At 46.0% G+C, this 27,234-nt stretch overlaps 1 protein-coding gene across 1 annotated transcript in view; it reads left to right on the top strand.

The window, feature by feature from the left end:
* Window positions 1–3,151: 3,151 nt before the first annotated feature.
* The window catches only part of TEKT3 (tektin 3), a 63,837-nt gene continuing 39,754 nt past the window's right edge, over window positions 3,152–27,234 (top strand). The window contains exons 1-5 of the mRNA XM_029600297.1: window positions 3,152–3,267; window positions 5,298–5,905; window positions 15,660–15,743; window positions 17,473–17,543; window positions 20,831–20,974. Of these exons, the coding sequence (XP_029456157.1) occupies window positions 5,327–5,905; window positions 15,660–15,743; window positions 17,473–17,543; window positions 20,831–20,974 (878 nt within the window). The 5' untranslated portion in view covers window positions 3,152–3,267; window positions 5,298–5,326. The remainder of the gene's footprint in view (window positions 3,268–5,297; window positions 5,906–15,659; window positions 15,744–17,472; window positions 17,544–20,830; window positions 20,975–27,234) is intronic.

Below are 27,234 nucleotides of genomic sequence, written 5' to 3'. Positions count from 1 at the left end.
CGGTGTCTTTAGTTTGCCTGTTCCAGTGTCTCCTGTTCCAGCGTCTCCTGTTCCAGTATCTCCTGTTCCAGCGTCTTCTGTGTCTCCTGTTCCAGCGTCTTCTGTTCCTTCGTCTCTCCATCCCTGGTAGTACCCTTCGGACTGATCTCACGGTACTGACCTTTGCTTGCTTCTGACTACTGATTGCTGCCCGGACCTGACCTCTGCTGTCCACTGACTACTCTTGATTGCTGCCTGGAACTTGACCTCTGCCTGACCTGACTACTCCCAGATTGATTACAGGTATTGACCCCTGCTTTGGCTGACCATTCTGGACTGATACTCTGGTTTTGATCCTCGCTATCCACTCGGACACTCTCTTCTGGCCTCCTGCGACCTCTGAACTTTTGTGCCTGAACATCGACCGCACACCCTTGTTTGGGGTGGGCACTCACCTGCGCTTCCTCTCTAGGAGACCCTGCGAGGCCCACCTAAGACCAGACAGCCCGGGTAACCAAGGGCTCAACCTGAGGGAACCCCGGGTTGCTATTGGCGAAGCTCCAGCTAGCCTCTGTCTCCTCGTGTGCTCCGTCTCTGGTGACAGGCGCTCTCCAGGTCCGACTGGAGGGCCGTACCAATCCTGCACCAGGCCAAGGGTCCACCTCCAGCGCAACACAGGGCTGACTAGCACCATTTTCAAATACTGTCCCATTAGGATAGGAACGAAAAGGGATCGCTTCTGCCCCATTTGAATTTCATAGACCAACCGTGAAGTAAGAGGCATCCAGGGGGGGAGGGGGGCAGGCTCCAGTAACCTTTAATTTTTTACTTTCTGAGGCACTGGAAGTTTTTTGAGTGAGTGGTCCTGTTTTATTTTGATTCATATTGGGGGGGGGGGGTTGTTTCAAATAAATGAAATTAAACAAACAACTAATGAAATGAAAAATAAAATAAAATGAAAACCAGGTAAATGTAAACCCCTAATCTGTAGCCTATCATTCAAATCTGTCTCTGTATTTGAAGACTGCAGAGTAGCAAATGTAACATTAATTTTTAAAAAGGGCTCTGGGTTGATCCAAGTAACTATAGACTAGTGAGCCTGACATCAGTGCCAGGATGGAAGCTATTAATAACCTATTAGAATGCCTTACTAAACCAGAAGATTTCTTACAGTAGATTAGTAACTGATTAAAAGATAGGAAACAAAGAGTAGGTCTTAATGGTCAGTTTTGCCAATGGTGAAAAGTACAAACTTAGATTGTGAGCCCTCTGGGGATAGGGAAATACCTACAGTACCTGAATGTAATCCACTTTAAAGTGCTGAAATGCGGAATATAAAAAAATCAAATAGATAAATAGTGGAGTGCCTTAAGGATCTGTATTGGGACAGTGTTGTGTAACATATTATTAACGATTTGGAAAAGTAAACAATGCATGAAGTGATACAATTTGCAGATGACATAAAAATATTCGAAGTATTTAAACTACAAGCAGACTGTGAGAAACTGCAAAAGGACCTTGCAAGACTGGGGAAGTGAGCATAGAAAAAGCAGATGAAATGTAATGTGGGCAAGTGCAAAGTGATACACAGAGGGTAAAATAATCCTAACAATAGGTAAGCAATGCTGAGTTCCATATTAAGGGTAACCACCCAGGAAAAGCTCAACACACAGCAGAGGTCAAAAAAGCAAATAGAATGTTAGAAATTATTCAGAAAGGAATGGAAAATAAAACATGATATCATAATATCTATGTATTGATCCATGTGCAACTGCACCCTGTACACTGTGTGCAGTTCTGGTTGCCTCATCAAAAAATAGTGAAACTAGAAAAGGTACAACAAAAATGATTAAGGAGATGAATGGCTCCTTTATAAAGAAAGGCTGAACAGATTAGGGCTTTTCAGCTTGATGAAGAGATGACTGTTAGCGGATATGATAAAGGTTTAAAAGATCATGAGTGGGACAAATAGATAAATAGGTAACCGTAATCCAAATAGTACTAGTACTAGGGGACATTCCATGAAATAGCAAGTAGCAAATTCAAAACAAATTGAAGATTGTATTAAATGCACAATCAAGCTATGGAATTTGTTGCTGGAGGATGCTGTTAAGGCATCTAGTATAGTTGGGTTTAATAGGGGTTTTGACAAGAAAGGTCCATAAACAATTATTAGCCAGATGGACTCTGGCAAAGTCACCACTTATCCCTGGGAGTAACACAAGGAATCAACTCTTTGGGATCTGCTAGATATTTCCTAGTGACCTGGACTGGCCATTATTGGAAACAGGATGATGGGCTCAATGGACCTTTGGACTAACCCAGCATAGCACATTTTATTTTTTCATAAAAAAAAAAAAGAAAAAATGTGCAACTTTTTATGTTCAAGAATAATCCGTTTACCTGTAATGGCATTCCCGAAATGGCCACTTTCAGAGGCAGAGATTGGCTACTTGTATTGAACTTTGAAATTAGAGATCAGAATAACGGGATGGGACCCTCACTCATAGAAATACTAAACAACAACAACAACAAAAAAAAAACAACCAAACCCTGGGTTATGAACCAATCTATTAAACACCGCAGCTTCTTCTGGGAGTACCTCAACTCCCCACTGTATCTGAATTAATCACGGGGCATTGCTCTCAACTTTTTATCAGGGGGATCTGGCAGGCTCCCTCCATTTGATGCAACACTGCTTGACTAGGGGCTCCCAGCTCATCACCGGCGGGAGGTCCGGTTTGCTATGGGGGGTGGGGGGTAATCTGCCTTGGGCACACATGCACACGGGGTAGAGGGCAATGTGGAGTCTCGGCAGGGAGTGCATTGTCCTGGTCCCCAGGGGGAGGTGGGGGAAGCCCCCACCGCGCTCTCTCCCCGCGAGTCCTGCCCAGTCGTAGCGCCCCCACTCCTAACCCTGCCCCCCCCCCGGGCCGCAGACCTCCCCGGCCCTGCCCCCCCCAGGGCTGCAGACCTCCCCGGCTCCCAAGCAGCAGCCGGTTACCAGCCTCTGTGCGTCCATGGCAACCGGCGGGCGGGGGAGCGAGAGGCAAAGGAACGTGAGTAGAGTCTCTCCTCCCTCCCGATTGGTTCGGCTCCCGCCTTCCCGAGGCTCGACTCTCCATGACTGGACCGTCGAGACGACACTCTGATGACGCCACAAAAGTGGGCGTTGGAGGGAAGGACTGGAACCCGGAGAGCAAGGATGCTAGAATCGTTGACAGTGCCGAGGAGGCAGGAGCAGCCAAGGGGCTACTAAACTGACACAAGCTGTGGAGGCTTCTCCGGGTGAGTTACAGACACAGCTTTTATCCTTTTTCACCCACAGCTCTGGGTGCAAGGAAAGGGAAACGTTTCCTACTCTGCCAACAGTGATCCAGAGTGACTGTCCCACATACCGACACTCAAATTAATTATTTCAAGATCATTATAGTAGACTACATAAAGCACACAAATAATAAGGGTTAAATAATGTCATTTCTAATCGAGGTTAATAAAACTTAATTGACAAAATCCTATTATATAATTTTATATGTCATATTTCATATCTTTTGCAAAGTAACTTAGTAAGTGATGGCAGATACAGATCACAAGGTTCATCTAGTTTGTCTCACAGCGATTTCATAAGCATTTACCCAAAGTAGATCAAATTCCCACATGGAACCCAATCCTCAATCCCATTGTGGCCTCTTTAGAGATGAAACTGCTCCCTACAGATTTTAATGTCATTTAAATTTTAAGGAAAAGCAGTTCAAAAAATGCATTTTATATTTTAGTGTATATTCATTGGAGAGTTATGCATACATAGTCACACATTACTTCTGAATAAGCTTTGATAGTGTAGTCAATTTGTTAATAAACATTTACCTGCCTTTCAGATACCTATTTATCTTGCACAGAGATCTACCTTGAAGTCACAGAACAATGAAATAGGAGTCTATCATAATATTCCACCTTATTTGTAGTTATTGGACAGACTATTTTGCAAAATGTGTCTTCCAAAGTAATGCAATCCATAAATCAATTCTAAATGCCTGTTAAATAAACATTGAAATTTTACTCTGATTGCTACTTAAGCCTGTTCGAACAAGTTACATTGTTTTCTGTTTGCTCTGTATTACTAATTGCTGATTTTAGATAAACTCTATTTTTTCAATGACATTTTTAATTTGAATCATGAAATCCATATTTTAGGAGTCAAAGTTTTTAAAAAATGAATAAGGGCAGGTTGCATACGGTATATATACATAGAGAGAGAGAGAGAGAAAGAGAGAGAGAAAAATAGCAAGTGCAACAAACCTATGAATAATTAGATACTGAACCTTCACATTTCTAGTCATAAAAACAAAATAAATCAAATATTGTATAAAAAACAATACAGTTTTAAATTAGCAACTTTGTTTTTTAATTGAATTGACTATAGAGATGATGGCGAGCAAAACATTTGGTTTTGTGACCCTTCCCCAATATTGGGGGCAGGGACAAGAATAGGAGAGATACCACTGAGTGTTAAAGTCTTTGAAAAAGCTCATTATATCATTCTTAAAAGGGTTTCCTCTCTTATGTTTTCCCATTAAACCCTCAACAGGAAGCTCTTATGCCCACTACTGTTCTTCTCCCGCATGCCATAAAGAGCATATAATAAGTGACTATGTGTAGGAAAAGAGAATTCAAGGCCCTCTACATGTCAATGCACAATAAGCTTCAATTACTTGATTTGGTTCTCACTGTACACCAGAGATAGCTCTTAAAATAAGGTGCAAGCCAAGCCTCAGAATCCAAAAGCAGTGCAAATCTCATAACACTCCAAGAGGGTTCATGTAGATGTAAAATATGCAGTTTATTGAAAATTTACAAAATCTTGGTACTCAGATCTGGAGAGTTGGGGGCCAACACTCAATTCTTCTGATATCTTTCAGTCCTAGGAAGTCCAAAGAGCAGGAACTTGAGTGGGCACATTGTACTAATAGAGGGTACTACTAATCAATAAGACTGGACTGAAAAGGTCTTTTCATAGAAGTATTGGAATGACTTATAGAAAATAACAATCTATGGACAAAGTCAAAGCTTGGTCCGAAATGAATCAAAGCAGTACCCTTTTTATGGAACATTGAGGCAACCTCCAACATCATAAGTGGCTATTATATATGCTAAAGTTGTTTACTGCGTGCTCATCCATGCTCTCCTTCTGAATTCTGTTTATTAATCTTTTCTCTTATTGTGCCTATGGCAAACATTCTTAGTAGGCCCAGCTATTGTTAATCAGATGCTTACTTCAATTTTGCATCTATAATATTTGTTTCAATTTTCCTCCACAGGAGGCATCATTGGATGACAGTGTTCCACCATGGAACTTCTGGGTTCCACCTTAACTGCGACATATGCTCGCCCTCGGCCAACGCCTACCAATTTTTTGCCAGCAATATCCACCATGGCCTCAAGTTACAAGAACCGTTTTCCTCATTACACTCTGAGTCATAGCTTGACTCTTCCCTGGAGACCTAGCACCTACTATAAAGTAGCATCTATCACTCCAGAATTGGCTCCCCTGTCTAAAAGTCCTCAAGATCTCCCCCCTACCAAGATCACTCCTTACCCTGGTAACCGATCAGCACTTTTTACTAGGTATACTCCTGATGAGTGGCATAAATCCAATCACGTTAGTTATAGGGATTCTGATACTTCCAGGCGTAGTGCAGTAAGACTGAGAGCGGACACTGGCCGGATGATTCTAGACAAAGAACAACAAACAAGAAAGACCCAAGAAGACACCAGTAAAAATTTGGGAGAACGAGTCAATGATATTTCGTTCTGGAAAGCAGAAATAAATTATGAAATTGACCAGATGACCGGGGAAACCAATGCTCTTTCAAATATGAAGAGAAGACTGGAAAGAGCCTTGGCCGAAACAGAAGGTCCTCTTCAGGTAAACATGGCGTACAACCAGTAATGAGGAGAAGGGAGTCGAAGGGATGTAGAAGGCATATTGCAGTTGTGTCACATAAAAGGGTTTGGTCCAGTATGCTGGTATAGTGAAAAAGCTGGTTCAAGTGACACTGTGAGGGCTGGGACAATGGGGACAGTCTCACAGTTTTGTGAGAACGTCATAGGAGTTTGGGCACCATGCCACAAAAACTCACTGAGAGTTGCGCAGTGCTGGAAGGCAATAGCTGGTCTGGAGGCAGTGCTGGCAGTGAGCACAGAATGAGATTCAGGGTACTGGTGTCCAGGTTTGGAGGGTGGGCTCATGTGCCAGTGCCTAGATGGTGTGAAAATCTTGCATCCAAGGTTTTCACATCATCTAGTAGCTATGGCTACTAGAACAATGTTTTATTATTCTCCAAACTGGGCTGACCATTAAGGGATCTCTGCATTGTTTATAATAGCATCGCCAATGGGCAGGTCTGTGGGGAAATCTGACTTGTAATATACTGTATATCTGTTCTACTGTGCAGTTCTAAAATAGAACAATTAAACTGTACCTCAACATCTCAGTCCTCTCCTCCCCCCTCAAAAAATATTATTATTACATAACTGGCAATTTTTTTTATTTGAATACACTAAAATCAATGTAGGAAAACAAGCTATGATGACTTCAGAGATATTGGCTCATTAGTCAGGGTTGTGATGGGTTGTGTAATTTTATCATTATATTCAAGACAAAAATATTTCAGAATCATAGTGAGGGCAAGTAAAACCAAAATATTATTAATTAATAGCATGGCCATTTAGCTTTAAATGTGAGTGTTTTTCATGAGATGTTGTCCTGGCTCCCATTTTTCCTAATTTGAAAACGATGAAGAGACCAAGGGAATAAAAGGAAGTGGTGCAAAATTGTTGCAGGTGGCTCTTGAAATATTTGCCACAGCTTTATGCGGCAGTGGGACACTGAACCATAGGCCTGATGCACTCTACACTAGTTGCTGACTGCTATCCTTCTCTGTAGCATTTGATCTGTGTTATATCCGGAGGACCTGTGTAAAGAGATTGTTAGAACTAAGCAGACCAGACCCTTGACATCTGATGAAGTAATTGGTGCATAATGGCCAGATACTTAATAGGATTATCTTGACACAATCATCTCATGTAACACATCTTTACTCCTATAGCAGACAGACAGTCTCACAGTTGCAAATTGAGTAAAAAACAAAGCCAAAGTGCTCTTTTCCCCCCTATCCATTCTCTCGGAACCTTCTAGCCCCATCCCCACCCCCAATCCCAGGCTCTCGTACCCATTCCACACTCTTTCATGCTCCTACTCCGCCATGGTTCTCATGCATCTCCTCCACTTCTCCCTCCTTGGTTCTCTTCCTCCCCTTTTATTGCACCTGCTGCAGAAGTATGGAAGAGCAAACCGCGGGGAGTAAAAAGGTGCCAAACAATCCAAGTTTGCATTGTTGACTTCAGGGAGAGGACATTCATCCTTTTCTCATGTCCTCACCACCTACCATCCAGCCTGCAGGCAGCGTTCACTCCCTCCTTGTCACTCTCTGAGCATTCCCCTCTTTACTCTTCCCCCAGCTTTCACCCACTTTTCACTACCTCCCCCCCCCCAGTAATTACCCCCTCCTCATTACCCCTCTGTTATGACAGCCGGTGGCAGGCTCATCTCAGGTCATGTCATGCTTGGTTCTCTACCCCCGTACTCTTGCGGCGTTGGCCAGTCGCTGCCACTGCCTTCCTCCTAGCTCTCCGCACTCTAAGTGGTGGCTGGGATGCCACTGACCAGCATTCTGATCCTGGGCCTCTCTAGGCGCGCTCGCGCGCCATTTGTCCTCCCTTTAAAGGGCCAATAGCGGGAACTCCAAGCTCGACCCCGGCTGATGACATCACTGGCCCGGGAAATTTAAGCTTCACATCTAGCCACCACTAACTGACTTGGCAACGAGTTCCTTGGTTCCTTTTGGTGCCAGTTCCTTCTCCATGGACCAGTTGTTCCTGCCTTCAGATCTTTGTGCTTCTCCATCCGGGTCCCTGCCTCAGCGCTTCCCGCTCCTCGGGGCCAGGCTTAGCGCCACTTCACCCGGACTCTCAGCGCTTCCCGCTCTGCGGGCCCTGGCTCCGCGCTACTTCACCTGGACTCTCTCTCAGCGCTTCTGCTCCTCAGGGTCAGGCTCAGTGCTGCTTCACCTGGACTTTCTGTAAGCGCTTCCCGCTCCTCGGGGCCAGGCTCAGTACCTACTTGTGAGTCCCTACCACAGTGCCTTCTGCTCCTTGGGACCCCCACGGTACTTCTCTTTGAGGACTTTGCCACAGTGCTGTTAGGATATGTGGGTATGTGGGCCCTGGGCCGAGGTGAGAGATGGTACCGCCCAAGGGGAGGAGCCCCGTGAGCCTCACCGTTGGGAGGCGAGGTCTCAGCTAGGGGTGTGCAGAGCAACAGGTGCTGGAGAGAGAGAGTGGAGAGGAGAGGGCAGAAAAGCTAGAGATGGTGACCCCAAGGGGTGGAGCCATGGGGATTCAGCACGGGGAGCTGATATCAGATCTAGCTAAAATGTCCTTGAGTCTATATTAAAGAAACAGAGTGACACTGCCCGTGGAGCGGGGAGTGAAGCAGAAAGTCACACAGACGTTGGAGTGCCACAGGTCTGTGCAGTGGGGTACACCCATGGAATAGTCCTCTGTAGAGAGGAACAGTATTGGTTCATAGAGCGGGGTACACCATTGAGGGTTCCTCAGTAGCATTGGCACAGCAATGGTCCACAGAGCGGGGTACACTGATGAGGGTCCTTAGTAGAGTTGGTACGGCAATGGTCCGCAGAGTAGGGTACACTAATGAAAGACCTCAGTAGCGTTCATACAGCAATGGCCCACAGAGCGGGGTACACTGATGAGGGTCCTTAGTAGAGTTGGTACGGCAATGGTCCACAGAGAGGGGTATACTGATGAGGGTCCTCATAGTGTTGGTACGGCAATGGTCCGCAGAGTGGGGTACACTGATGAAGGACCTCAGTAGCGTTCATACAGCAATGGTCCGCAGAGCGGGGTACTCACTGTAGTAGAGCAACGTTTCAGAGGAAGCCCCAGGGAACGGGGCAAGTAGCAGTCCAAGATGCAAGGCCCTCTGAGGAGCGGATAGCCAGAGACAAGGTAGGGTACCCCAAGGAGCGGGTACCCAGAATGTCTCTCGTCAAGGAAGCAGGAGCTGGAATGCAGGTCTGAAGTGAGCGGATTCAGCAATGAGGGAACTCGTTGCCAAGTCGTAGGCAGGCAGGGCCATCCGGCTTAAATGTCCATGAGAAATGACATCATCCAGGGGGGACGCCCCAAAGGTTCCCGCCATGACGTGGATAAGACTGGCCCGAGGGTGCGCGTGCATGTGCCTAAGGAACTCCCAGGGCAAGATGTGGTCGGCAGTGTCCATGCCGTGCTGGAAGGCCCGGGAACTAGAGTGTGCAGGCTGGCAATAGCTGGCGGAGGCCGCCAGCCTCCCCAGAGGAGTTGATGCAGGAAGGCATAAGGTGAGCAACAGCGGTCACAGTCGTCTGCGACTGACGGGCATAACAAGTGCCTTTTCTCATCAAGAGTTGGCTCAGAGCAGTACTCCACCAGACTGTATCTCGGCGTCCCTGCTCCTTGGGGCACTCCCCAGTGCTGCTACTACAGAGAGCCCTGTCATCGCATTGCTGTGTCTCAAGCAGTACCTCTGAGCTGCCACAGCGGGTTCCCCGCTCTAGCCCTTATTCTGCATACCACAGTTTGTTTCTCTGCACCTGCACCTCCTAACCTCGAGGCCACTCCCACGTGGTCCTGCTCTACTCTCCTCAGAGCTGCAGTGGCCTTGCACTCCTTGAGACTCTTTCTCCTCCTCCCTCCGAGAGTGCTCCTGTCTCGAACTGTGCCTAACCTCTCTGACACTCTGTGCACCCAGTCGCCTACCCTCTCCGGGACCAGCCACACAGAGGTGCTCGTAAGTCCTGCCGGCCCCGGCACCCAAGGGCTCAACCTGCGGGGAACGAGGGTCGGTACAGGCGAAGTCCCAGCTTGCCTCTGTTCCTGGCCAGCCTCGCCTCCAGACGGTGGGGACCTGTGCGGCCCAACCCTTCAGGTAACAACAACCTCACCTCGGGCCAAGGGTCCACAATTCCTAACACCCTCAGAGTCTCCAGGAATTCATCTCTTCTTCATGTTCCCACAGGTTTCACCCCTTTGCCAATCCCCCAGCATTTACCCTCTCTTCATGCTTTTGTCAGCATTCACCTCCCCGACATTCATCCCCTCCTCATTAGCTCCCCCAGGCATTCACTCCTTTCTTTCCCCCCCAGCATTCAACCCCTTCTCATACTTCCCTGCAGCATTCATCCCTCTTCTTACCTCATCACTCCCCAAGCATTTACTCCAGGAGCAGGCCTTCTGGCATCTTCTGTCTTGATCTGGTGACTAAAAATGATGTCCTCCACCTGGAGGATGTGCCTCACCTTCTTCCAGAGCAGGGAGTGCCGCTTTGTTGTACAGTGCTGGATGAAGAAAGAAGACACTGGAAGACCTGCTCCTGGGCCTTGGCCTGGACCTCAGCAATGGGATCTGGCCTTGGCTGGGCCCCAGCATAGATCCCAAGCCTAGGCCTTGGTGACCAGAACCTGGCCTTGGGCTGAGCCCCATTGTTGGACCTAGGTCTGAGCTTTGGAGACTGGGACCTGGCCTTAAGCTGAGTCTTGGTGTCGAGCCTGGGCCTTGGTGACCAGAATCTGGTCTTGGGCCGAGTCCTGCTCATGGGGCTAGGACTGGGCTTTGTGACCAGAAACTCGCTTCAGGCTGAGCCCTAGTGTCAGGCCAAAGTCAGGGCCTTGGCAACCTAGACATGTCCTAGGACTGAAACTGGTGTCAGGTGGGCTTTGGCAACTGGGACCTGGCCTTGGGCGAGCCCCGATGTCAGGCCTTTGTCTTAGTCTAGGTGACAGAGACATGGCTTCCAGCCAAGCCCTGGTGATGAGCCTAGGCCTGGGCTTTGGCAACTGGGACCTAGTCTTGGGCCGAGCCCCGGTGTCGGGCCTAGATCTAGGCCTTGGTGACTGGGACTTGGCCTCGAGCCAGGCCCCACTGTCAGGCCTAGACCTAGGCGCAAATCTTGGTCTCAGTGACAGGACCTGGGTTTACCAAGGCCAAAATTTGGACCCGAGCCTAGACCCAAGCTCCAGCCTTTGCAATAAGATTTAGGCTTGGCTGGGCCCTAGGGTCAGATCTGGGCCTACACCTGGGCAATGGGATTCAGCATCCGGCCAGGCCCCAGGGACCCTGAGACCTGATTCTGCCAGAGGTCTGATTTTTTTTTTTTAACACATGATTTTGAAAATACCCCAAAATTTATGAGTATTTCCAAAGCAGGTAAATTGTTGACTATTTTGGCTGAGTTGGACTATAACCCATGCTAATTGTCCCTTTCCCTTCCTGTTACGATACTGCAGATCCTGCTTCATCACTGGCTTTTTACTCACTTCCCTACAGTTAAGGATATTTTGTGCTTGGCCCATGCTTTTTTGCATTCTGATACTGTCTTTGGCTCCACCACGTTTTCTGTGAAGAAATGTTATCTTGTGTTATTCCCAATTTTATCCCTTTTTAACCTCACACTAAGAGCTGGAGGACAGAGTCACCTTATAAACAAACAGATTTAGGGCCTTATTTGCCTAGTTTTTTCCCCATAGACACAGAATGGGAGAAAAGTTGTAGTAAATCAGGCCCTTATTATGAGGCTTAAGTTATTGAGGATAGGAGTCTATTTTGTCCCCTTTATCTGGAACAGTGTTTCCCAACCAGTGTGCCTTCAGACCTGATCAGGTGTGCCAGGGAAAAGTCACCACTGGCTGATGCTCAGATCCAGGTCCGCACCCAGGCTCTGCTCTCAGCATCTTAGAGCAACAAGAGTCAGCAGTGGTGACTTTTAAACATGTAGGAACTCCTTTTGAGAACATATGTAATTATGCATGCTCCCTTCTAGCTATAGCATGAGTCCCAGAGTGTGGTAATTAATGGGCAGCATGCAGGGCATGGATAGTCGGGCCCTGCTTTGTGTGGCACACACTGTGCACAGAGCACCTCCTCATTTTACCTCTCCTTAACTTTGTTCTTTGAGTCCCTCCAGTCTCTCTTATCCCCAGGCAGAAACAGGGCATGCACTGAGCACAGGATTTGACAAATTCTGAGTGTTGGAGCAGCAGCATTTGAGGAGTTCTGGCAGCCACATGTGGCAGTGAAGGTAACTTATCAGTCCGATGCAGTAATCTGGGCATTAAGAAACTGTGCACTGGACTTCAGCACACATTTTTTAACTTCCAGATTCATTTTTTTTTTTTTTAACTCTTGGTGCAGTAAGCTAATGCTATGCCAGTGCATTGGGAGTGTGACAATCCTTTGGTATCATCATGATAAGGCCCTAGTCTTGAACCCTGTGAGCTAGGATAGGAAAGGAGGTGGAGGGAGGGTGCACCATTTGGAACAGCTCCCCCTCCTGAGGTTGCTGGAATGGACAGTCCCCTTCTGCTTATAAAAGCAGGCGGCAGCAATTCTTGGAGTGGCATTTTGGTTAAGTTTGAGTAGGAGTGTTTTCTTGCTTGGGTATTGGGTTACAAGGCCTGGGAGAATACCCTAGTAGTGTGAAGGAGATCAGTGCCTTCCTGGGTGGTGGTTCTACTTTTGATCAAGATGTTTGGATGTTTTTGCCTGTTTGCGTTTTTCTCCTGTGAGAGCCCTGGTACCCCTGGCTGGGGGAATTTGGGGTCGCTGCCAGCAAGGTTAGATAAGGAGGTAGGGAGGATTCCAAATGGTGACTGCTTTTCCACCTTTCTGTGAAGATTTTTTCCAAGTTCCCAGGAGGAAGTTTTTGACCGAAGAGGGAGTGTCTGTAGAGAGCTGCTGTGTTCCCTGCTACTGGACTTCTCCTACGAAGAAAAAGACTGTGAGAATAAGACCTATATTCCTGTTCTGAAGACACCCAATGGAGTCTTCACCCTGGGAGAGAGACACTTAAGGGAGACCGTGCAGAGACTTTCATTCTTTTTTGCCAATGAGTATTTTTGGAAGGGGTTTTCCATCCCATCTAAGGATAACCTGCCCAACTAGAAACCTTGCTTGCCTAAAACATAGAGGGTGAGAGTATCCCTGCCTGTTACTGAGAGAAAAATGCACAGATACATTTGAGAACTGTAAATTTCATCTTATCAAGTCAAGAGCTGTTCTCAAATTGTCATTTATAACATTTAAGAACTCTTGACAATAAAGATTTAATTTTGGACACTGAATCTGAGCCTCCAGAGTCTTTTGTGGCCCTCACGTCCTTTAACTCTGAAAGAAACCGGGGCAACAAATTGAGTCAAACCCCCCCCCCCCCCCCCCCCAGCCATCTTGGGCCCTGGAGGACTTGGTCCTCCCCCCCTCACTGGGGAAAAAAAAACCCTGTCCCGGGGCCCTTGGACTGTGTTGGAGTGGGCGAAAGGTAAAGGATTGGCTCCGGGACCTTTGCATGCCCCTGCCCTCCTGATCCCTAAACTGGAGAGGGAGGTTACAGGAGTTAAAAAAAAAAGCACATTGAGTGTAAAATGGGTGTTTGGCACAGGCCAAATGCACATTTTACACTCAGGAAGGGGGAGCTGTGTCCCTGACAGGCTGATTAGCACTGATAGCCACCGCTGCCACTTACCCAGGTAAGTGGCAATGGCCAGCAAAGAGAAAAAAGACCTTTTTTTTAAAAATTTTAGGTGCCGGCACAGCAGTGCTGGAAACCTAACTCCATCTTTGACCTGGAGTTAGGTTTCCAGCGCTAAGAAAGAGTGTGTCTGGCCAGCACAATGCTCTGCAGCAGGGGACTACTACCTGATGCCCTCATCTGCATGGGATTTCCATGTGAGGGTGCTAAGCAGTACTCCCAGTTTTACCCGTACATTTCCTGCAGGTAAACCTCTTATTGCATTGGTGGTAAAGCTTTGCTCGCAGAAAACAAGCGCGCAGCCTGTGGGTAAAACTGTGTATTGGACCACATGCCTTAGCCCGTGAGCCTGCCTGCCCACATCACACCAACTTTTCCCTTCTTCTGACCCATGGTGACAAGTTCATGTCCACCTCCTGTCGTCTGGTGTTTTAAAATTGGAAGAGAGATTGGTGGGGTTTTCACCTCAGCTCCTCTTTTGATCGTCTGATTCCTCTCCATGTTTGCGCTCCCATTCCCATGGAGGCTGGTGGGCCCACACAACATTGTTAATGTGGGTGTGCCTTGGGCTTGAAAAGGTTGGGAAAGCCTGGATTAGAAATTCCTTCCTCTGAAAGCTGCTTGATTCTTGTGCATGAATATATACAATTGAGTTATCTGAATGTCTCCATTAACCTGCCAACCTTGCCTCTTCCCCCCCCCCCCCCCCCCAATCCCATGTGCAATCTAACGTATACATATTTAGGCCTTAAGTCACCTCACAGGGCTTATGGTAGTGACTCAGGACTATCCTTACTTTACAGAGTAACAGGCAGTAAATATTACTTAAAAGTCATTGGTCAGTTTTGGCTTTGTCAAGATAGCACAAGTTGGAACATACATTTCCCTTTTTTTCACACAATGTGGATTCACTACAGTTTTATAGGATCCATAACAAAAAAAACCCAGTGAATCCATTCACTCACCTAATAATCACCATAATCCTTTTATTTATTTATTTTTTGTATTTGGTAGTTTCCTCCTTCTCCGTTGGGCTTCCAGCTCACTAGGAACTGGCCTCTGTTGGGCTAGAAGCACCATGTACCTACATGCACAATTACCTGTGGCTTTTCCCCCTATTTTAAAACCATCTGCCTAGCTCAGTCATTGCGGTGTTGCTCAAGAGCCAGGGGCCACAGACATTAGCTCCCTGTGGAATGCAGTAATGTGGACCCTACGTCTGGCCACTAGGTGTCGCCATTCAGTGATGGCTGGGGCTTTCCTCCCCCATCAGGGGCCTGCAAACATTGCCTCTAGCATTTCCCCCCTCTGGCCCAAGCAGCAAAGCCCCAGTCTAGGAGTCAGACCCAGGTTCTCTGCCACTTGGCTGACCCTGACCAGTGTAATATATGCAATCAATATTGTACTTAAATTATGTATAAAGTATGGGCTAGTATTGTTTATGCGAAGTATGGTTTTTAAATGTTTTAGAAATCATTTCTGTGCTTTTCAACCCGGCAGTAAAGAGCTTATGCAGTGATTCAATCCCTCTGTCTGGAAGTATGACAACATTCCAACAAGCGGACCAACCAGGGTCAAATTTGGGGGCAAAGCCCAACCATGGGCCTGGAATTTACCCTAATAAAGAGGCTGAGATCATTTTCCCTAGGGTCATGTTGAAAAGCTCTGGAAAATTCAGGCATATGCAAGATTTTCACTTCCTCCCTTGTTATTACTCAGTGAGCGCTGTGAGCGTACATAGCACTGTACAAGACAAATCATGTGGTTACACAGTCACGACACATAGGAGGTTGCAGTGTCGGGATGAGGACTGGGAGGTTAAGTGACTTGCTGGAGCCGAGTGATCGGGAGCTTCCATATTTCACGGCTTTGGGTTCTTTGTAGATAACTACATTCGTACCCCTTCTACTGACTGTGCTGTGGTGATGCTACAAGTCACTACTACCATGTGTGTGCTTTCTGTCTTTGCTTTCGTTTGATACATATTTGCCAGGAATCACAGTGGATCGTTGCAGTGGTTGCCATTTTGTCTTCCCAGGTGGCTCAGGAATGTCTGTATCACAGAGAGAAGAGAATGGCCATTGATCTAGTGCACGATGAAGTGGAAAGACAACTGCTGCAGGTGAGTTATCACTCAAGCCAAAAAAAAACGTTTGGCAGGGAAGGGGACAAAGATAGGATGTCGTTAACAAGAGGTTACTCAGATGTCAGTACAGAGCTTCGCTGTAAATTGCATGGAAGCTAATACTCAAACATTCAGGTAATAAACTGGGGAATGAAACAAGTGGTCTGAACATTATATGATACAATAAGGGCTAAGCCTCTCAGAACCTGGGCACTTAATTGCTCATTGAAAGCTGATAGATGAAACAGCTATTGCTGTTGCACAGTTCTCTGGAGCTTGAATAACGTCCTGCATTTCACCCCCTTCTGCATATTTAAAGTGTGACAATGCACAAAAATATTAGAAATCCTGTATTGGGGGAGAATAATTCCTAGTCAGGAAGAAAAAAAAAAGTCTTTTCCTCGTTTCACATTCCTCCCTTTATTACAAACACACGGACACATGGGGTCCTGCTACAGACAATGAATGGGACAGTGTTGTTTGACAACAGGCCTCGAGGCGCTTCAGTGTGCATGCACAAATAGGGAAATGGTCCCCGCCATGGTAATGCTTATCACATGTACAACCAATGCAGCCGACACAGAAGCAAAGAATAGAAACAGAGCTTCCTGAGGTACAGGGCAAAGCACCTTTACCTTTAAATAAAGCCGTCGGTCCTATAAAAATACAATTTTGCAATTTTTTTATATCCTGGTGTCATAAACTTATGAGGTCCTTTTTTAATGTTTTCTTCTTGCAGCTATCATTTATGTAATCGTGACAGGGTGCTGTATGTTATAATGTTAACAGGTCAATTTTCAAAATGGATCTTTTGGCGAATTTTAAGGCAAACTTAACAGTCTGCATAATTTCCTGAATCTAGCGGGGAAAATTTTGACTGGCTATGTTTAGGAGAGTTGTTCAGCCAGTCGATGTTAGCTAAATCATAACTCTGCCCTGGAAACCCATCATTTTTAGCAGAGCTTAATTTGGCTGGTTTGTGATTGTAGGTGGGCAAACTTAGCCGGTCAGTTGGGGATGAGAGGAGGAGAGTTTTGAAAAGCAGAGGTTTAACTGCCTAACTTCCAAAGTTAGCTGGTTAAACCTTTTGAAATCCAGTCTGTTGTAGTCTGTGCCTCCTTGTGTTGATTAATTTTAATTACATACCATCCACTGGCTTGGTATGATGGATCTGGGAATTTAATGTAGAACAAGGAGATGCATAAACATTTCATAATGCCTAGTTTCCTTTCCTGGTACAAATATTTGCAAAAATGTTTATAATCACTAACCAATAGCAGAGCAGCTTCTATAGTGCTAGATGTTAACCATTTGCAAGGCTTGTTTTCCTATAGGAACTGAGGCTAGTAATAAAAAAATAAATAACTCCACCTCCTTAAGTACTTCTAGCATTTTCAGGGTTATACAAAATAAATCATATATCACCAAAAATGTCTGGAACACATTCTTCCTGCTCTTTCTAGTGTATGCTATAGTGTATGAGAAAATAACTCACAGAACTTCTAAGCTCAGTGGAAAGGGTGACACTGCAAGAAATATATCCAAGCCAGATAGAAATCATAGCTCCTCCAGTTTTTCCAAACACTAGAAATCATATAGCAAGCCTGTGCTACTTAGGTTTCATTTTGACAAAGTGGTTATGAGCAGCCACTCCAAGCCTTCCTGTCAAGGATCCCCATCAATTAAAAATATGGTTTAGAATATTATTTTTTTTTCTATTTAACAGGAGGTTGAAACTATTAAATCTTGTCAAGAAAGAATGAGAAGACACCTGGAGAAGATTATAGATCAGCTGGCGTAAGAAGGATCATTTTGCTTCAGTCTCTCGGGAATTAAAGCTGCATGCTGATGTGAAACGGCTGCAGAACAGGAGCACATTTGAGGCCTATTTCTGAGACCAGCGGTTCACAACCCCAGTCCTCAAGTCCTACCCAGCCAGCTGGGTTTTCAGGATGATATATCTGCATGCAGTGGAGGCAGTGCATACTGAATCTCTCTCATGCATTGTGGATATCCTGAAAACCCGACTGACTGGGCGAGTCCTGAGGCCTGAGTGGAGAACCACTGGTTTAAAGGGTTTACCCCCACTTTGTTCATTTAGGATAAAGCTTTTATGAATCCCATGTCTAGGGGGCTCTAATCAAAATACTCGTGTTGGTGCAGACTCTGCTGATACTTCTTCTCCATGAGGTTGGCGCCACTAAAGCAAAAGTAGTTGAATATTTTTACTTTGATTATTGTCCCCGCAAAAATTACCTGCTGAGATTTATGCCGGCTTTTTCAAGTAAAATCTGCATATAGTTTTGATTATACAAAAGTATGCATTCTGTCCCATCCCTTGCCCTCTCTCCAGCCCCGGGAACAACTCTTCACAATGTGGAGAAATATACACACATGCTGTAGAACAAAATTTCTATGTTATATGCAGAAAGAGCTTTTGTTATTGCCCTCTCCAAGTCTGTAAGGGCAGAATATATTACCCAAGTCTTTCCAACTGATGACTGTCTGACTCAAGTCCTTAGGTGCCACAAATCAATCATATTATCACAGTATCTTCAGCGCACATGCAAAAGACAAATTTGAATGCAGAACATACAGTTTTAATCTGAATGGGTTCAGTTCCAGAGCCCTGCTTTAAATGCTTAGGCAGAGGCTACTGCAAAGGTGACTTTCACAGCCATTGTGCAATAATGATACCCAGAGGGACGCTCAGGGTGCATGCATACTAAGTTCCAGAGGGAACCATGGTCAGCGGCCCCTGGCTGAGCACTGCTACTGAAGTGAGTGACTAGGTGGGATTGGAGAGATTTTAAAAAGGGGGAATCCTCACCTCTGGTAGCTCCAAGAGAGGATGAAACCAATTAAATTGGAAGTCCAAAGGAACAAGAAGAAACTGCCAAGACGAATATATATATAGAGAGAGAAAGATAGATACATAGATAGATAGATAGATATTGATTGTATGTGTAACTCCATCTTTGGGTGGCTGCTAACCATCGCTGGAGCCATAAAAGTATTTGTAATTTTCTTGGGGCTAGATCTCACAGGTTAGCTCTTACACACAGCCTCTTCCTTTCCCAGGGCCTGAGCTCTTGGTTGGTGAGATAAGAGAATTTCCTTTCAGGGCTTGGAATGGTAGGGGTGCTTTTAAATTTATTTTCCCTGGGAGAGGTAAGCAATCTTTCCCCACTGTGAGTACTGTAAGTGTCAAAAACAACATGGGAGGCTTGTGTTGTGTGTCCAAAATCAAAATCTTTACTGTTAGGTAATTAGATGAGTAAATGGCACAATAAATAGAGTTCCCGGCACCACAGATGTTCTTTTCTTTCTCACAGCCTCTTGCTGTGTTTGTGCAGGTGTCTCACGTATCAGGACATGGAAAACGCTCACCCTACAGGGTTTGACTAAGTGAAGACCCCAAGTGGCCAGGGTATCTTTTGCTGGGACAGGAAGAATCCCTCCAGTACTGGTAGAAAGGGCAACACACAGTCTGTGCACCGAGAGTCCATATCCTCTCTCCTCAGTGGGTGAAAACTCCAGAGGGTGTCCTCAAAGATTTTAAGTTGCTCACAGTTTTCACTGTCCTTCTCTTTCTCTCTCTCTCTTTCCCGAATCCCTCGATGGATGGGATCCTCATGGAGTACACAGATGTCTCCGCTGTTACCTCCAGGCAGAAAGGGGTATCAACCGTTTCCTCCTGGGCGGCAAATCAGAAAATTCTCTTTTCCCAAAATAGATTCAAACCACAGAAGACATTGTAGCAGGTCACTACCATTCCTCGGCTTCCTGAAAAGGTCACAGCAGGGCATGTCTTCCCTACCCAGGGCTCCTCAAGAAGAGGTTTCCCCAAGACCTCTTCCTGAGCAAACACCCTGGGGGGTCTCACAGCCTTCTTACAAAAAAATGCAAAACTCCCTAAAAACAACCTGAGACAAACAACCCTGCCCCCAAGGAGTGGGCTGCAGGAGTGGAGTCCCCGCCCAGGCCTAAGGACCACAAGCATGACAGAGCCCAGGTAGGACAAAAACCAAAATAAAGAAAAAATTCTCCTGCCTTCCTCAAAACCTCCAAATTCAACTATACTGCCCCCTTCTCCCAGGAGAGAGCTTCTTTTATTATTTTACCAGGGGGATGGCCATCTCAGCACCTTGAAAGGAAGGGCTCTATAGGAATGGTGCCTCCTCCTAATTAAGAACTATACTATACTATACTCGCTGAGCCAAGGCTTTACCAGGGTTTGCTGATAATGTGCCCAAGGGGGGGTAGGGGGAATTAAATATGCATAGATATTGCTAATTGATAATAATTAGAGACTTCAACATTTGCTCTTCATTTTTAAGTGTCCACATGACCTCAGAACTCTTAGTGAGGCTTCAGCTACTGGGTATATAAACATAATATCTCTCTTGCTGAAAATCAGGGAGGAAGCCTGGAGTCGTTTGGCCACTTGACTCTCTGAAGACCTGACTCTTTGATGCATTGGCCATTCTAAGTCTTTAACAAGCATCCCAATATCCTTTTGTACATGAATGTTATTTTTAGTGCCATTTAGGCAGTAGGTGAGGTGTGAGTGAAGAAAGACAACTATGCAGTTTATCTGTCACCCCCAAAAGTAGAGTAAATGGAGTCTAAACAGTTATGACAAACTCTAAATTGAATAAAGTTACCCTCCTAGCTACTGAAGTTTGGAGCTCGTTGTAGTGTAATACCTCTCTCAGAGGACTGTCACTGAGCTAAGTTTGCAGAAAAATCCAGAGTAGTTTGCATGAAGGCCCGTGACACTATAGCTCGATAGAGGCCGGGCCAAACTGAGCTGGAAGCTCAAAGGAGCAGCAGGAAACTGCCAGACCCAAAATTTTTTAAGAAACAGGATTATATTCCAATTCTCTGCATAGCCTAATACCGATCTATTTCTTTCAATCTTTGTGCCAGCATATTCCATCCCAACTTTGCGGCTTGTTTTTAGTAACCTGAACGTGCTGTGTTTCTTACCACTATCCTTTCTGGTTCATAAATAATACAGAAGACCCAGTTCATGTTTCAGCCTGTGCCAAAGGCTTATGAGGGATTGTTTTGTGTTACAGATCCAACAGAGCAGCGCAGCATGAGTTGGAACGGGATGTCAGTGATAAGCAGACGGCCTTGAGAATCGATGATAAATGCCATCATCTCAGGAATACTTCTGATGGTATTAGTTACTTCAGAGGAGTGGACCGCATTGATGCAACGTAAGTACTCTTGAATTCAGTGCTTTTATGTAGACATTATAGTTCACTATGAAGACGACACTCAAGGAGATGCATTTAACAGTTTGCACATAAGATCCACTCTTTTTTGTAAAGGTGTTTTTATAGCAGGTTCATTTTGCAACAGCAGTACTATTTTTTTTTAAGTAGATATCTTCCATTGTTTGGGACTATGGATAGGGTAGAGCTGCAAAAGAAAATAATAGCTGAAATGTATAAAAATTCATTTTGAGGGAAAACCCCACATGCTTCCAGAAACAGAGAGCTCCTGGCACCCAACAAATAGACAGTGGAAAAAACAAGTTAATGCTGCACTTAGATTCTGCTGCTCTTGTCAAGAGATGATGAAATTGGCCTTGATGCTGTTATAATTGATATGAATCGATATTTGGATGAATATAACCAAAGGAGAATTAAGGAGTAAAAATAGTTCTCATTAATATGTATGGTTCACTCCCTAAGGTAGATAAGATTCTTTAAGAGCCAGGTGGTCATTCCTCGAATCTTACTATTATGATAGAACCCTAACTGAGGCACAGCAAGGGCAGCCAAGGAGGTTAAAAAAATGTAAGGATGGGCAAGAAATGCAAGAGTCAGAGAGAATGATGTTACTAAATATGGAAAATGTATCAGGCTATGGTAAGAGACTGCCGCAGTACCACCAGCAAAAACCCAATTACGTTTTCTTTTCCTTTCTCATGTGTATTTCCTGCCTAATTAAGTAGATGTGAGTGCATTAGCGCTGGTTTTCAGAATCCTGTATTACATTTGAAGTGTAACACAATAACCCAGAAAGGGTCTTGAATTTTGTAATTTCTTTGTGTGTACTTTTGAAAACAGGCGACAGAATGATATAAAGCTTCACAAGAAATAAAAAGTAAAAATTAATGAAATGACAAGTAAAAAAAAAATCTGGAAGTTGCAAGAGAGTTGGATGGTCTCCATAAGCAGACTCAGGGGAAGCAGGAGGTGGGCAGGTAACTGTCATAATTATGAGGTGAACAGACACAGAGGGCAAGAGTCAGCCATATGTTGCGACAAATAGCAATTTTTTTTAGTTTGGGGATATTGCATCCGGCCTTTTTGCTTACAGCCTGCAATACCAGCAGATAAACACAGGTTAGACATTCATAGAGGGTGCTGGAGTACTCCCAGTCTACAGTCGCTCAGGCTTTCTGGTCATAGGAAGCACTTTATAGTGACACATCCTGTGAGGCTGTATGAGCCATATTGGAATATTTGGATAAGATACACCTTTCCTTGATAGCAACCCCTTATTCAGCTGGAAGTGATTGATATGGATGGAGAGCCATAATTATACATGTTGGGGGCAGTATTAAGTAAGCTGCCAGGTGGCTAAGTGTGCATGCATTTGAAACTTTGCTAATGGTATGCGGGTACAAAGTGACCACATACTTTATCCCTGCTATTTCTGTAGGTAGTGGAATGGGGCTAAAATAGTGCATGTACATTTGAAAATGCAAACATAAGCACACTGTTTACTCCATCGACGTAAACACTCCCCCATGAATGTCGCTTTTTTAATTTGGCTAAAAGTGTGCACGTTGTGAAAGGTAGGGCATAGTGTTAACCACTCTGAGGAGGATAGGCTTCAACCAGAGGAATCTAGCTGGGTAACTTCTGTAATAAGAGTTTGGATTTTTTTAGCCTAGCTTTCCAAATAATGATCATGGCTGCTTACAGCATTATTCAGATACAATAAGTCCCTGTCCCAAAGAGCTAATAATCTAAGACAGTAAATTTTCAATAGGCGCATGGGCGCACATCTGCGCATGCTCGTCGGCCTGCGCCCAGGGACGCGGTTATTTTATAACACGCGCACGTGTTAGCACTGACCCTTAAAACCCTGCTGACTAGCCACGCCATCCATAGCACTATAAAGTTACGTGACAGGGAACCCCGGTGCGTGCCTGTGCATGTAAGTATTTATGCGCACATCTCTTGGCCTGGCTCTGACTCACCCATGCCCCGCCTCTTTTTGCAAACCTTTTACTTGTGCACGCAGTGGGAGATGCACGTCCTCGGGCGGTTTCTTAAATCCGCCTGGTACATGCTGGCCCAACTTGTGCATGTATCTCCCGGGTTTGGTGTGCGCCAGACTTTTACAATTCACCTGTAAGCGGGTACCTGAGGCAGTAGGAGATAGAATGACTTGCCTAAGGTTGCCAGTAGCGTCAGTGAGGAGTGAAGAGGAGGATTTGAACCCTGGTTTCAGCCCATTATTCTAACCACTAGACCACGTCTTCTCTTCAAAGTTGCCTGCCTTAATCCCTTTGAAAACTGTCCTTCTCATGCATATGATGCTAATGACTGACTGTATTTATTTGTATGCATTTATATGTTCTGTACCCTGGCCAATTCTAAAGCAATAAGATATGCTGTTAGTTTTTAGACACTGTTATATGATTTATAACTAAGCAGATATTAGGTATTAATGTATTTTTATATCAGAAAACTATTTTTTCAATAAAATAAAATAACATAAAAATATGTCATAAGCATCGTTGGAGACTAGCTAGGAAACCAAGGAATAAGGAAGGAAGAGAATCATGAAATGCTGGGGGTCAGTATTCAAAAGAAACTGTCTAGGTAAGTTAGCCAGATAAGATTTGTTCAGCTAATTTACATGGAATACTCAGCAGCACGGTAATGTAGCTGAATATCCCCACATTTGATGCTACTTAGCTGGATAAGTTATATCCGGCTAAGTTAAACCTGTTCTGTGGCAGTTAAACCTGCTCTGTGGCAGGTCTAACTTATCCGATTAACTTAACCGGATAAGTCTGTATATCGGCATTTATCCCGCAGTCAGGTCTATCCAGTACCGAGCGGTAGGAAGAGCTGCGTTAGTGCCTGCGGCACCTGCGGTTGCCGCACGCACAGTGCAGAACACCTACCGCTCGATCCTGAACACTAATTTTATGTAAATGTAAACCGCGTCTGTGAAGCCTTAGGCCCGGGCAACCCATTGTACTGGATAGGGCTCCTATACAGTATCCTGGGTGCGCGGGCCTAAGGCTTCACGCCACACTGGTATCTGTCATTTCAAATGTCATTTGAAATGACAGATACCAGGAAGTCGGGACTGCTAGAAGCGAAAAAAAAAGTTGCTTCGCCGCTGTGTCTCTTCTCCCCTCCTCCCGGAGCAGGGCACGAAGAAGAGACACAGCAGCGAAGCAACTTTTTTTTTTTGCTTCGCCGCTGTCAGTGTCTCTTTTCCCCTCCCGGAGCAAGGCTGCTTTTTGCGCCCTGCTCCGGGAGGAGGGGAGAAGAGACACAGCGGCGAAGCAACTTACTTTTGCATCCCCGACCTGACCCGACTTACTTTTGCAGCCGTCCGGCCATCTGAAGAAGATATCGTGGCTCCTGCCTCCCGGAGGAAGATGGCTGCCAGCACGGGGGAAAGCGGCCCCTGTGCATTCAATTGGCTGCTCAAGGCGTGACGTCTCATGCCGTGACGCCAAACGTCGTGACGTCACGTCTTGAGCAGCCAATTGAATGCACAGGGGCCGCTTTCCCCCGTGCTGGCAGCCATCTTCCTCCGGGAGGCAGGAGCCACGATATCTTCTTCAGATGACCGGACGGCTGCAAAAGTAAGTCGGGTCAGGTCGGGGATGCCAAAGTAAGTTGCTTCGCCGCTGTCAATGTGTCTCTTCTCCCCTCCTCCCGGAGCAGGGCGCGAAAAGCAGCCTTGCTCCGGGAGGAGGGAAGAAGAGACACAGCGGCGAAGCAACTTTTTTTTTTTGCTTCGCCGCTGTCAGTGTCTCTTTTCCCCTCCCGGAGCAAGGCTGCTTTTTGCGCCCTGCTCCGGGAGGAGGGGAGAAGAGACACAGCGGCGAAGCAACTTACTTTTGCATCCCCGACCTGACCCGACTTACTTTTGCAGCCGTCCGGCCATCTGAAGAAGATATCGTGGCTCCTGCCTCCCGGAGGAAGATGGCTGCCAGCACGGGGGAAAGCGGCCCCTGTGCATTCAATTGGCTGCTCAAGGCGTGACGTCTCATGCCGTGACGCCAAACGTCGTGACGTCACGTCTTGAGCAGCCAATTGAATGCACAGGGGCCGCTTTCCCCCGTGCTGGCAGCCATCTTCCTCTGGGAGGCAGGAGCCACGATATCTTCTTCAGATGACCGGACGGCTGCAAAAGTAAGTCGGGTCAGGTCGGGGATGCCAAAGTAAGTTGCTTCGCCGCTGTCAATGTGTCTCTTCTCCCCTCCTCCCGGAGCAGGGCGCGAAAAGCAGCCTTGCTCCGGGAGGAGGGAAAAGAGACACAGCGGCGAAGCAACTTTTTTTTTTGCTTCGCCGCTGTCAGTGTCTCTTTTCCCCTCCCGGAGCAAGAGACTGACAGCGGCGAAGCAAAAAAAAAAAGTTGCTTCGCCGCTGTGTCTCTTCTTCCCTCCTCCCGGAGCAGGGCGCGAAAAGCAGCCTTGCTCCGGGAGGAGGGAAGAAGAGACACTGACAGTGAAGCGACTTACTTTTTGCTTTTGGTTTTTTCGCTTCGGGAGGAGGGAGAGGACTGGGGCTGCCCCGGAGACCGGCACCCATGATCGCGGCCGGGGCAGGTGAGCGGGGGCTGGGGGAAAGCTTGCCACCTACCCTTACCCCTGCCTCTACCGCAGGGGTCAGGGTAGGCGGTAAGTTAGCAGGTTAAACGCGCGACAAACGGCAGGGAAAACTAGCGATAGTCGGGGCGCGGGTTACGGGATGCTAGGGAATAGCTAATTCGCTCGTTTGCATGCAACATACATGCCGCGTGCGGAAGGGGTTGCCCGGGGAATTTAGGACGCGGTAGGAATAGGTTAAAGGGGATTCGGGATCGCAGGAAGGGCTAACGCGGCCGGAAAGTGAGTAGAGAGCCGGTTAGGGACGGGGAAACCGCGGACGCACTTTACAGGATAGACCTGTAAGTTAGCTGAATAAGCGCCGCCCACTAGATATCTGACTAACTACTTGAGCCAAATAAGTGGCTTATCCTGCTAAGTGGTGCCCCTAAATGTTGCCAGATATTTAGCGGCTGCCACTTAGTCAGATAAGTTGCTATTTATCTAAGTAGCGCTGAATATCGACCTCTGGATGTTTTGTGGTTTTGTGAGGTCTATAATCAAAAGGGTTTGGCTAGCTAACTTTCCAGTTAGAAGGACAGATCCTGAGATCTGAAATTCTCACTGCTTTCACCAGTGGTGTTTACCCAGGTAAGTCATGGTCCACCTCAACTTTAGTCAGACTGAAAAATGAAGGGCAGGCAGGTGGGGGCCTTTCAGGGGCATGGCTAAAATGTATCTGGCTAATGCCAATATTCAGCATTAGCCAGATAAATGTAGCTGGCTAAGTCTGGTTGGGGAAAACACTTTCCTAACTATAGCCAGATAACTTTATCTAGTCATCCAAGTGTATTCACCAGCAGACTCAGCTGGCTAAGTCCTTGCTGAAAATCCCGGATATCGTTACCCAGAAAATGTTATCCAGCTGTATTTGCTCTTGCTGTATTACTGAATATTAATCTCTTTGCTTTTATTGTACAAGTTTGAGTCCTTCCTCGAACATTTTTGGTAAGGCGGGTAATAAAGCTTTTAAATAAATAAATAATAAGCAGACTGGTCTATATTTTGAGGATTGGAGGGCTTAACTTCTACTGGAATGGAGTTGAATGGCATTCCAGTACTTATTTGAGCTGGTCCCAGAATGGAAGCTCTCACCAGAACAGAAGTGAGCCACTTCTGGTCCCACCCGCCGAAGACACAGAGCAGTGGCACTGCCCTCCCAAGAGTTTCCCCTTTCTTGTTACCCTCCTCCTTTCTCCGCTGGCAGTTCTCAAGCCTTCCAACACCTCCTCATGATTCTTCTGTGGTCCTTTGAGCCCCCCAAATCTCACCTCTCTTCAGTGCCAGCAACTAACACTCTCTTGACACACAGGTTCCCATTCCTATTCCTTATCCATGTAGCATCCTGGCCTCAGTGGCAGGAATACAGAACTGCCACTGGCCCAAGGCTGCTCCACAGTGTTCTGAATATCATTTGATGTTTACTTCTGGGTCTGACAATACTGCTTATGCACGTCCTCCTATCATTAGCAGTCTAATAACAAGTTTTTTTTCCCCCCAGTTTTAGCACCATTTGTTATTTTTTTTTCTTCCATTTGCATCTTTGCTTTCCTGACTGCTTCTCTAGATATTGTTGGTCTCAAGATTTCTTTGTGGGATCTCAACTCTATTTGAGGGCTT

The sequence above is a fragment of the Rhinatrema bivittatum genome, chromosome 4 (genome assembly GCF_901001135.1).
Source record: "Rhinatrema bivittatum chromosome 4, aRhiBiv1.1, whole genome shotgun sequence".
NCBI lineage: Eukaryota > Metazoa > Chordata > Amphibia > Gymnophiona > Rhinatrematidae > Rhinatrema > Rhinatrema bivittatum.
Note: the sequence above shows the minus strand (reverse complement) of the source record. Positions and strands in the feature narration are given on the sequence as shown.